The 12,058-nt window shown below is 44.5% G+C and overlaps 1 protein-coding gene across 7 annotated transcripts in view; it reads right to left on the reverse strand.

Annotated features, from left to right (window-relative positions):
• NEK7 (NIMA related kinase 7) overlaps positions 1-12,058 on the reverse strand; it is a 132,105-nt gene that overhangs the window by 13,366 nt on the left and 106,681 nt on the right. For 6 of the 7 annotated variants that reach the window (XR_012501780.1, XM_074351576.1, XM_074351580.1 and 3 more), the window contains one exon: positions 11,279-11,392. Coding sequence is in view for 6 of the 7 variants with exons in the window: in XM_074351576.1 (XP_074207677.1) it covers positions 11,279-11,392 (114 nt within the window). In the remaining variant the exon portion in view is untranslated. Of the gene's footprint in view, positions 1-10,289; positions 11,196-11,278; positions 11,393-12,058 lie in introns of those variants that run through there. The other variant, XM_074351578.1, reaches the window with a different exon arrangement.

Consider the following 12,058-nt stretch of genomic DNA (forward strand, 5'->3'; position numbering starts at 1 on the left):
GGTCTTGCTTCTTCTTTCCCCAGACCCGGCCTTCCCCTCGTGGGCAGCACCTCTCGTATCTGGGCCAGACATCTGACACTCATTCAGACACTTCCTGCCCAAGTGCCCAACCATCACCAGCCGAGTCCCATCGCTTCCCGACGGCAACGGGGTGCACTGTCCTTCCGCTTGGGCTCCACCGCGATAGTCCTGCCTCCAGTTCCATCCCTCTCGTACTGCTGAACCCCAAGCTGACCACCCGCCAACATCAAGCATTTCAATGGCCCCGCTGCCCTGCCTCTCCAGACGCTGTACCAGGGCTTCCCAAACCCGGCCCCCGCCTACCTTCCCAGACCCTTCCCAGCCGCCCGGCCCCTCCTCCGTCCTGCCCACCTGGCGCTGCAAGGCACTGCCGCGCCCAGAGCTCTGTGCTCGCCTCCGGCGTCAGGCCCCTCAGCCTTACTTATGCTGCTGCTCTGCCCGTCCTCCACCCTCACACCGCGACCCTCCTGCTGTCGGGGCATCACCCGCCTGCTGCACCTGTTCCCCCTGCTGAGGGCTTGCTTCCTTTCATGGATGTGGCCTTTCAGTTTGAGCTCCTCACGATGCCTGATACAGCTCTGCACGCACCACGATCATTCGGTGACGCTCCCTGGCTTAATTTCAGATCAGCACCGCTACAAGGGGATGTCACCCGGGTTAAGGTGTTACTGTGCTCCCATCAAGAGAGAGGAGTTACCGGGATCTGACAGAGCGTGGTGGCTACTGGGTGCTGATGGGGGTCGTCACAGAATGGAGGGACTAACATCTCGGGCACTTACTCAGGCACTCGGAGGCTGGTCTGACTTCCAACCGGTGGGCACAGTGGTGAGACGCCTCTGCTTTGATCAAAGGTGTCAACCCGATCGCTGTTTGTATTGCCTTAAGCAAATCAGCAGAACAGAATCTACCACTGCAGCTCCCTGTCCAGGAACAATCAGCGGTGCGTGGAGTACTCAAAGATTTGAATTTTCAAAAACTGGAATTCAAAGAAAACCCAGAGGTGGGTCACACAGCTCCCCTCAAACTTGGGCTAAGAAAACGGACATTCAGGGGAGGCAAGTCAGAGGAATGCAGCTCACACAGCTTGGATGATCTGTGTCCCCCGTTTTAATCAAATCAGGCCCCCGGAAGGCCGCACCCTGGAGCACACTGGTCTGTCCCGCTGCCCAATCACCTTTCTAACACCATGCCTGAATGCCCACTTTTGGCTTTTACCAAAATCACTCAGGCATCTGCTGTATGACTGCTGTGCAGACAGCACCTGGTGTTACTCGCAGGCCCGTATGGGAGCTGTCTCAATCCCAGTTTAGCAGAAGGAAAATTTGCCATCTCTGAGGAGCAGGCACACTTCCTCCTTAAAGGCAGAAGGGTTTGCTCACTGTCTCGCTTGGAGCCACGGAGCCACGAGGCCACGACAGAAGCACCAAGAGGAAGGGGAATCTACATCCCCTTCTCTCCTTGGTCCTGAATTCGGCCTGCTTCTAGTTAATAACCTGCAAGTCACATCTTTTTCTGTAAGTTATCTCAAACCCTTTTTGAAAGGTGGAATGCAAACACATTATGGGAGATTTACACAGGCCTGAACTCTTAACTTGATGTAGGTTCCTTGGTAAGTATGACTATGAGCCATTTCAAAGAAGCATTTAAATAGACATCACAACCTAGTAGGGGAGCGGCAGCGGCAGCAGTCTCGGCAAAATGAGGGGAGAAAATCACACTTGCTACTCATCTATTACACACAGCCATGGACCAAGGTTTATGCCTTTAACAAATAATTTGATTAAAAAACGCAAATTCATGTGGCCCTGCGAAGAGTCCCCTGTCACACCAGATACCAATTTAGGTTCGACCAATAAGGTCACACCCACTCCTTCTGTCAGCGTACACGGAAGCTCAGTAGCTCTTTTGGGCGGCAGAGCGACCCGTGCTCCCGACGTGATGAACAGGAGGCTAAGACACAGGAGATTCGGGCATAACCGTAAGGGACGGCAGAGGGGGCTGAGGTCACGAACGAGAGGGAGGGAGGAAACTCAGCTTCGCTAGAGACACCCCCAGCTTCTTAGCCGTTAAACAGCCAAAGGTGATGGGCTGGCTCGTGTGGCCACTGTGGCACACTTTCGACAGCCGGGGGACAAATCTAAGGGCCACACAGCTGGGACTGAGATGCTCCTGGCAGCAGCAGTTACTTTTCCCCAAGGTTCCAGCAGACCACGGAATACGGTCTCCTGAGCACCACACGTGAGGAGGCGTCTCCTCGTGCCCCGTGAGGTACCTCCGGCTTCGATGCCATTTCCGCGGCCAGGGCAGAGAGAAAGCCACATCCTATGGGCCGGGGCCTGTTCCAGCTCTCGCTGTGAGCCAGGCTCCGCCAGGCATCCTCACGTCTTCCTCAGCTTCAGGACCCTGGGCGAGGCGGTCTGCGGAGGCCACACTTAGCAGAGGCGGGACGGCCCTCAGGTCACAGGGCAGCACGGGCCCCGCCTGGGTCTGAACCCAAGCGCTCCGGCTTCCGACACTGGCCTTCAGTCACCGCGTGGCACTGCCCAAGGGAACTCCAGCCTGGTCTGCGGGTTCCCACGGCCACCCCGCACCAACACCTGACCCTCCACGGAGCCAGAGAGAGGCGTTAGGGCATTTGATTCTCAAAAGAAGCCAGCTCTAACACTGGCTCGTCGGTTTCTACAATTCATGGATCTGCCCTCACATTTCACAGACCAACTCCGATCAAAAAACAAGCCAAAAAGTCTTCTCTAGGGCTCTACAAAACCACGAGAGAGGCCTACTCTCCCCGAGAAATGAAGACACAGAAACGTTCACACTGGCATTCTGACTAGAGTGACCATTCAGTGTCTTTTCTAACCTGACTCATTCATCCAGGTGACAGTGACTCCCTCCAAAGAAAATGCACTTGAATTTGAACACGGAGAAATTTCTTTACACTGTATCATGAATTTGCAGTGATGTGATGAATCAAATAAAAAGCCTCTTAAGTTTTTGATCCATCAGACATTATGAAATCAGAAAGAATTATTGCAGTGCTCTCCCTCAATGCTAGTCTTACGTTAAAAGTTCCCGCAAACCTCTGGGAAAGAAATTACTTAAAACATCCTTAACAATTATCCAAAACTTGGAGACGATTCTAAGTGCTACACTATTAACCACGTTCAAAAAGAATGTGTGTCCATATGATAACTAAGAATTCTACGTATGTTCCCATAAGTCAGGCTCTAACTCCTAGTAATACTGGCGGGCAATCACTCGCTCAAAAAAGTTTGTGTTTAAATGGAATTAGCTTTCTACTTATTACTTTAAATTATAGAAACAGTTCCAAAATCAATAGATGTTACGTTCATAAAAATAAACAGGAACAAGTAGAGAGACGCTTCGTGTTTGTCGTTATCTCGAGAAACCTGTTTAGTCTGAATTACTTTACTCATGTTTGTAAAAACACGTACTTTGGTTTGTTTTAAAGTTGTTTTTTAGAACAAGTTGAAAATAAGGTAAAAATAAAGGTCTGAATATGTAAGAGCCTTTACAAAACCAAAGAAAAAACTGTTGAATTCAGATGTTTAAGAGAAATTTAAAAAGCAACACAGAAACATTTAAATGAGAAAAAAAGCAGATAAAGTAAAAATAAAATGACTCCTCTGTAACATTTCTAAAGGATTATGACATCGTAAGTCATACGGAAATTGACTATTTTCAGTAAAGTGGAGAAAATGCTAATATATTCTGATGTATGTATTTCTAAAGAAACACCAAAGCACATAGGTTTGTACCAAAAATATGAGAAAGAAGAGGGTGCTGACAGGCACAGCCATCAGTGCAATCACCCAGCTTTGGGTCGAGTTCAGTCACGTGTAGGTGATGCCATCGGCTCCTCGGGCATCCCGGCACCAGGTCACTAACACAGCCCTGCGCAGGACAGTGAAGGCCGGGCTGTCGGCACTGGTTCTGCTCCACCCCCACCTCAATCCCTCTGAGACCAGTTAGGTCACGTCAGCTCCCAGGTGCACCCACTTTTCACCCACCCAAGGACGCACTTCAGCACCCACAGTGGGTCTGACACATTAAAGCACCCTACAGGTTGATGCTTCAGATGTTTACACAAAATGACGAGGCGCATCCAACCTGCACACCAAAGTGCCACCAGTGGCTGACTTGGGGTAGAGGGAAAGCGAGGAGGAAGCCCCCTGCATAGGCAGGAGGGGACGCCAGGTCTGCCTTCGCAGCTGAAGCTCATCCAGTGAGAACTGTGGGAGTCTGACAGAAAGTCACGTGGCTTACAGGAGCCCACCGGACGCGTGCGCTACAGGGTTCCGTTCCGGACTCACGTCTTCAAGGAGCGAGTCACTTCAGCAGCATAAGTGAACAGAGCGCCTGCTTACACATATTTTTAAACAAAAATGAAACATTTAAAGCCTAAAGATCTAATCTTACATGGCGACTTTAGGAAGGAAAATCCAATGTTATTAACAGAGTTTGAGATGACAGTGTTAACTTTAATAAATAATGGCACAGTTATATATTTAATATTATTAGATATCTCTTCCTACATTTTACAGTAAAATATTCTCATCTTACTTAGCACTGGGTTACATAATTATAAGAACTAGAAAAATATCTGTGGAAAGGTTTACCTCTAAACATCACTTGTGCCATAGGCCATAGAGTCCCTCATTTAAATATTCTTGGGCCAGGGTATTAGGAATAATCTTCCAACATCAATTTAAGTAACAATGATTAATTTCCAGTGAAAACTCCAGGAAATTTATATGGTTCTATTAAAATCTGTGAATCCAGCAACTGTAATATAGAACTATTTAGATGCTCAAGTGAATAAAAAGTTTTATAAACTAAGTTTAACTATAAAATATGCAAAAAAATCTGTAGCTGACACTTTCATCTTATTTTTTCTTCTTATTTACATAAAGTAGCTCTTTTATGAGCTAAAACAAAGGTCATGTTTTTTGTTACCGATTCAACTTTCTTAAAAAGCTTCTTTAAGCATACTCTGAATTTAAATATAAACAGAAATTACTTGTAAATGTTAGGTTGAAAAGCCAGTTATCATTTTTAAATCTTTCATTTAGTATTTTCCTTTCCCTAAGGGTAACCATCGGGAAAATAAAAGTATTAGTAAAATTACAACAAACTAACATTTTCGGTTAGCATGTTATGAATCAATGCACCTGGTGCCTTACTTGAATTATACGTAGTAGTCTGTGCATACTCTGGTATGTAAAATTCATTCCCACCCTTCTGCCAAGTTTCCCCACCCTTTCCCTTCAGGGGTACGTGGTCCCTAAGTCACAACCGGGCAGAAGGGGTTCCGAGCAGCTCTGACTGGCCCTGCCCGTGCACACGGCGCCCCAGGGAGGGAGAGCCCAGACGGCAGGCAGGGCAGGAGGCAGGAAGAGCCCAGGGGTCTGGGGAGAAGGCACGGAGCCCCTCACACCGCCCCCTGGCGCGGCCCCTCTGCTCCAGCAGCACAAGCGGAGGGGTGTCCTGAGGGGCCACGCCCAGGAGTCTAGCATTTGCTCTGATGCTTCTGGGTCTCTGTCTGTTCATATGTAAAATGGGAACAATGCCATAGACCTTTTCTCTTTAACAGGAAAGTGTGGATATGAATGAAAGAAAATGGTGATTTCAGAAACTGAAAAAAATTCAGTATTCCAATTTTATTTAAAGCCATGTAAATATATTTAGACTCTATAATAACCAATAAATATCTGAAATCAGTTTAATTCAACTAAAATTTACTATTATTTTGTTATTCATATATATTCAAGCTTAGAAAGGATCAAATTTTTTAATCCTTGTATTTTAAATACACTGGAAGAATCAATACTTATCTAGTCTCAATAATACTGAAAATGCCATGTGAGGTGTCAGCCTATCACCAAGCAGTCTACAATAATAAGTGGTAAAGAGGATGTGGAGAAAAAGGAACCCTGCTATACTGCTGGTGGGAATGCAGTTTGGTGCAGCCACTATGGAGAACAGTATGGAGATTGCTCAAAAAACTAAAAATAGACTTATGATCCAGCAACCCCACTCTTGGGCAGATATCCAGAGGGAACTCAAATTTGAAAAGATACATGCACCCCAATGTTCACAGCAGCACCATTTATAATAGCCAAGACATGGAAGCAACCTAAATGTCCAGTGGCAGATGAATGGATAAAGATGTCACATATATATATATAATATATATACATGCAAATGGAATACTACTCAGCCATAAAAAGAATAAAATAATGCCATTTGCAGCAACATGGATGGATCTAGAGGATATTATACTTAATGAAGTAAGTCAGACAAAGAAAGACAAATATTATATGATATCACTTATACACGGAATTTAAAAAACAATACCAATGAATCTATATACAGAACACAAACAGACTCACAGAGAGAAACAAACTTACGGTTACCAAAGGGGAAAGGGAGGAAGGGATAAATTAGGAATATGGGATTAACAGATAAAAACTACTATGCATAAATTAGATAACCAACAAAGACTCACTGTGTAGCACAGGGAGCTATATTCAGTATCTTGTAATAACCTATAATGAAAAATAATCTGAAAAATATATACCTGAATCACTTTGCTGTACAACTGAAACACAACGTTATAAATCAACTATACTTTGATTGGAAAAAAAAAAATGGAAATGCTGCTGGAATTCTTACGCATTTGAGTGAAGCGGCTGGGAAGACAGCGGCCATTCCTAGAAAGGCTGAAAGGGACAGAAAACCCTCCTCTCCTGCCTTCCATTTCTCTAACTTAAAAAAAGATTAAAAAAAAGAGGCGGCATTATGATATTGTCTAAGAAAGGGATAAAAAGCAATGGAGGCAATAAAGTGAAAAAAAGATACTATCATTTAATAAAGTAAAAAAAAAAAAGATGGTCATTTTGGAAGTTAAAGTTTCTAAGATTTCATCCATTCTCCATTAGTTCTTTGGATGTGACCATTTAGGTAGTTATTTTAAAGGACAACTGTATATTTTCTTAGATTCTCCTGAGATAGCCTTGATAACATTTTCAACAGTGAACATGCCTAATTCTACTCCAGCATCTCCCAAAGTCACTCCCAAAGTGACTACTCCAGCATCTCCCAAAGAAATTAAACACTGAAGCTGGAGGGAAAACATCCACTTGTCTTCCTTCCTAGTGGATGGATGCTGGACACCCGATACGATGCTGCCTGCTCGTAAGCATGAGCAAGATCACACAGCAGGTAACCTTGTTAAGAGAAATCATCATCGCTGACCTGCCTTTCGAGTACTTTCCTGCCTCACTAGGTAGAGTTCTTTGAGAACATTCTCTCATTCAGTTGACATTTATTGTTTCATTCTTTTTTCCATTTATTCCTTTAATCTCACTCCCTCATTCCCTCAACTGGTAGATCAATCAATCAATGAATTACTCCCTAAACCTCCTTTAACGCGCCAGGCCCCAGAGACACACAGACAAAAGGCAGCTACCGCTCCTCGGGACAGGAGGGGACGGTCCCGAGGGGCCCCGCGTGGGAGAAGGCGCGGTGTGTGGGCAGCGGAGAACTAGGCAGCTGGACAAAGGAAGGGACGGGCCACGCGCAGCAGCACGGGTGGATGTGGAGCGATTATACTTAGCGAGGCGAGTCAGACGGGGAAAGACAAAAGTCCCCTTCTCTGTGGACTCTAAAGCAAATGCGAATATAACAAAAAAGAAGCAGACTGCAGATACAGAGAACAAGCTAGTGGTCTCCAGTGGGGAGAGGGTGGTGGGGAGGGGCAGGGGAGGGACAGGGGATTCAGAGGTATAAACTTCTATGTACCGAACAGACAAGCTGTAAGGATATACTGTACAGCACAGGGAGTGTAGCCAATATTTTATGATATTTATAAATTGAGTATGACCTTTAAAAATTGTGAATCACTATGTTGTACACCTGAGACGCATCTAATACTGTAAATCCACTACACCTCAATTAAAAAAAGGAACAAATACACTACAGTGTGATCGCCAAGGGAGGAGGGTAACTTCATGCACGAGGTGAAGTCCATGCTTTGTTTTAAAGAGAGTAAGTCCGCCTGATAAAGAACAAGGAGAGGGGGCATTTCAAAATGAAGAGATGGCATCCATAAAAAGATGGTAATTCACGGACCTTCCGGTAGAGCCTGCGTGGGTGGAGCTGGGGGAGAGGAGAGTGCGCTGGGACCCGCACGTCTGGAGGGGTCAGCCCGCGCCAGGGCACGAGGGCCCTCGGGGATCTGCACTCCTTGTACACGGTAAGTGCTCAGTAAATGCCCGCTTCACTGATGCCAATTTCTTTATCACAACAATACCGAGTTTGGTTAAACCCGAGAGCCGCTGCAGGGGCGATGTGCGTCTTTTCAATCCCATGCTTTTATTAAGTCTAATAATTCCCTACTGAGACATGGATGAGATCATTACTAGAAAAGGAAAGAATATTGAACACTAGAAGTCTTAAATAAAAGTATTTTAGCAAGCTATAAAACACACACCCCTAATACCACTCGTGTGTGGCTGAGGTGTCTTGTCTGGAATCCTCATCAGCTGAACATCATGACAACAAGCGTGAGTCAAAGGAAAGCTCTGACATACAAGTTTATTTTTCCCAAGGACGCTATTTCTCAGTTTTTGGTTTTTGATGCTTAAGTGTATCAATGTCTTAGATTATAAGAAATTTTAAAATCCCCAACTTTTAAACTCTGAGTTCCAAAGGCAATGACTGTCTCTAGAACGGATCCTGCAGGTTCTCAGGAATCCTGAGGCCGAGGCTGACTGGCAAGAACAGTTTTCATTCTGTGCATCCACTCTGGTCAGTAGCCTTAAATACTGAGCAGCAGCTAAATCAATTTGGTGAGCTTTTAAATAGACATTTGGTGGGAAATTAATCTGCTTAAAATTTTTAGTTTTCAAACAGATTCAGAGTCCATTATCATTTGAGTTATAAAATTGACACCTAATGAATTGGTCTTTTAATTAAAAGTTTACTGTTTAAAAATTTTATACTTCACTCTTTATTGTTTCCTAAATTTTGCCACACTGAAAAACCAAATGGTGATTTGGACTTTAAGAAGATCTAAAAAGCTTACTATATAAAGGAATATTTAGGGTGCCGTTAAAGCATGGCAGCATGAAATCTGTTCAGGTTTTTTGCTGCCATATATTCTGGGTAATTATTTTCCAAACAAACTGAGTTCCTACTTAAGGAGAGAAAATATTTATTAGCACATCTGCATTTCAAAGCTCCTGTTCTGAGAACTTTTCTACATAACTGAACAGATTAAAGTAAGATCATTAGTCTGTATTTTTTGAATCTCATTTCTTCAGTAAGAATTAGTTTCCTTGTTTACCTACATAGTGCAGCTCTCTATTTATCTCGGCATAACAGCAGATTTTCACCCACGTGAGGGACCGTACTATCTTTTTTGGAAAGTACATCATATAATGTGTTTTGCTTTATATCTCTTTTCTAAACTGGTAACTATACAGAGTGAAGTAAAAAGTGGAATCTATTTTCCTTTCCTGGCTGTAAGACCTTCTTCTATCTGGGCCAGACTTTGATATTTGCCCCTTGGCTGAGAATCCGCAAATCCAACTTCACACTTAGCTGCAGCGAAGTAGCCCTGCAGGCAGGCCGACTTCAACGAGCCACTAGTGGTATCATCATTAAAATCCTGCTGAAGGTCACCATGGTAACCGCCTGCTGAGGCTTCACTGCTGCACCCAGCATCCCCTCATCAGCTACCATGTGAAATGCAAATCCAGACAGTCTGAAAATTAGTCAAGAAGAATAGGGGATGAGGATGCAGATACGTGAAATATTCATGTGCTTCGTGGAAAAGAGCAGACAGCATGAATGACACAACAAAGAGCGGCCGGGCAGCCCCGCCATCCTGCGGCACCGCTGCTCACCCTCTGGTCTCCGGGCCCAGGGTTCTGAAGGTGGTTTTGTGAAACACCATGTTTATATTCTACACCCCAAACAGTAATTAAAAATGGGTAACATAATAGCATTAACATCAAATAAAGATGAGACTTCCAAATTACCATCCCTGCCTTGTAAGAGTTTATTCTAATTACCTGAAGACAAATGCTATGAAACAAAAAAACCAAGCATCGTTGATTATCAGTATCAAAACTACTAGAAAAAAGGTACTTTTAATGTCCTCAGGCCACAAGTGCTTCACAGACATAAAGACTCTTCACTTACCACTCACGCTGCACGACTCAGGCTTCCTCACACAGAACTACAGCCAACCGTATTTATTTCAGAATAGAAACAGCGACAAGACTGCCTAAAAGGTGAACATCGTACTTGTTTTCATATTTTTTCCTACTCTTTTCCATTTTCCTTGGGCAAAAACTCTGTTGCTCATGAGAAGGTGAGATGCCCTAACTCAAAACGGTGTTTCCGCTGGGCGGGTCCCCAGTGAGCTTTTCAGAGTTACGTGAACACATCTAGTTAACCTGGAACACTGCTATTCTGTGTATCTCCTTCTGAAATATCGGTAAAATCACGATGCATTAGGCAAGAACGGGAGATGTTTCGTCCAACGAAAAACCGGATGTTGGGTGGAGCCCAGCCACTCATTTCAGTGGGCTGCCAAAGCGAGCAAGGGTCCAGGCTCAGATCTGAATAAGGTGAAGTCTTCTAAAATTGTCAATCCCATCCAACACACTTTTTACCACGTTTACCATGACAGCCTCAAACACTTCCCACAGAAGCTGACTGCAGCAGTGAGGGGGTGACGGGGCAGGTCTTGTAAGAGGACGGAGGATAAAGCTGAAGGAACAAGGTTGAGGGACAAGGAGTTCAGAGATGTTTGTTTCAATTTGGGGAAAACAGGGGCAGGAGGGAAGTTCTGCCAGAAAGAAAGTCCTACTGTGTGTCGGTCTGAGACTGTGAGGGTAGGAGCGGATGCCGGATGTGCTGATGAACTGGGGCCTGGGCCTGAGTCCCGCCCTCGGCCGTGTTCCTGTGCTCTGAAGGCAGCCACTGTGCCCATCACACCCAGGATGTGGCCAGCCTCACACCGCACGCTGGGTTATGGTCCACTCCCCATGATGAAGCACGGAGTCCGCTCTTTGAACAGCAAGCCTCCCTCCACGAGAATGAAACAGAGTGGAAGTGCTCTGTACTCATCACCCGTATTACTGGAAAAGGAAAATTTCTTAGCAGAATGCAAACGTCAGCAAAATGAACGACAAACGTACACCCGGAATGGAAAGTGACTTACTTCCTCTGAATAGTGATCTGAGGGAAGAGGCGGGTAGTCACACTGCTCTATCTTCTTACACAGCGAGTACAGATTCATTTTGTCACCGTAGAACGGACTCTGGAGCGCAGCCATCTGTAAAATGCTCCCAGTGAAACTGATATAGTTACAGGTTAGCTTTACAGGTGATCTCATCAAGACTCTTACACTGGGGTAGCAAGCAAGTACAAAGACTTTAAATGAAGCTATCCAGGCATTTTGATTTTAACCAAAATCCTTTGCAGAGGATTATTTAGTAAGTCCTAGAAATCTTACTTCAATTTTTGGTTATTATTTTCAACATTTAAACTTCCCTAAAAGGGAGAAATGATTAGCATATAATTATTCATATATATATATGTATATGCCACATAAAACAGCATTAAGAAAAAGAACATAAAATAACTTAAAACTCTTTGTAAATATAATGCCATAAAAACAGCTAATTTATTTCATGACTCAACAGGCATCAATGGTCTACATCAAGCAGATAGTGGTCAAAATACAACAAAAATGAAACTTAAGTTAAAACTGAATTACCATCTAGCAATGCTTTAGGACCAGAATGCACAGCATTTTAGGTCGCACGATAGTTTCCATTTGCAGGGAAAGGTTATTTTGAGTGAAAAAAAAAGTCTCCTCAATCTGAATGTCGTAACTGATCCTCAAGCAGTTCATAGAGCATGAGGACTCCTCTCCTCTGACGGGGTCGCAGAAGCACGAACTGTGCGCCAAGGTTTTACAAGTCATGGCCGCTACTTG

Source organism: Camelus bactrianus, chromosome 23 (genome assembly GCF_048773025.1).
Source record: "Camelus bactrianus isolate YW-2024 breed Bactrian camel chromosome 23, ASM4877302v1, whole genome shotgun sequence".
Taxonomy (NCBI): Eukaryota; Metazoa; Chordata; class Mammalia; order Artiodactyla; family Camelidae; genus Camelus; species Camelus bactrianus.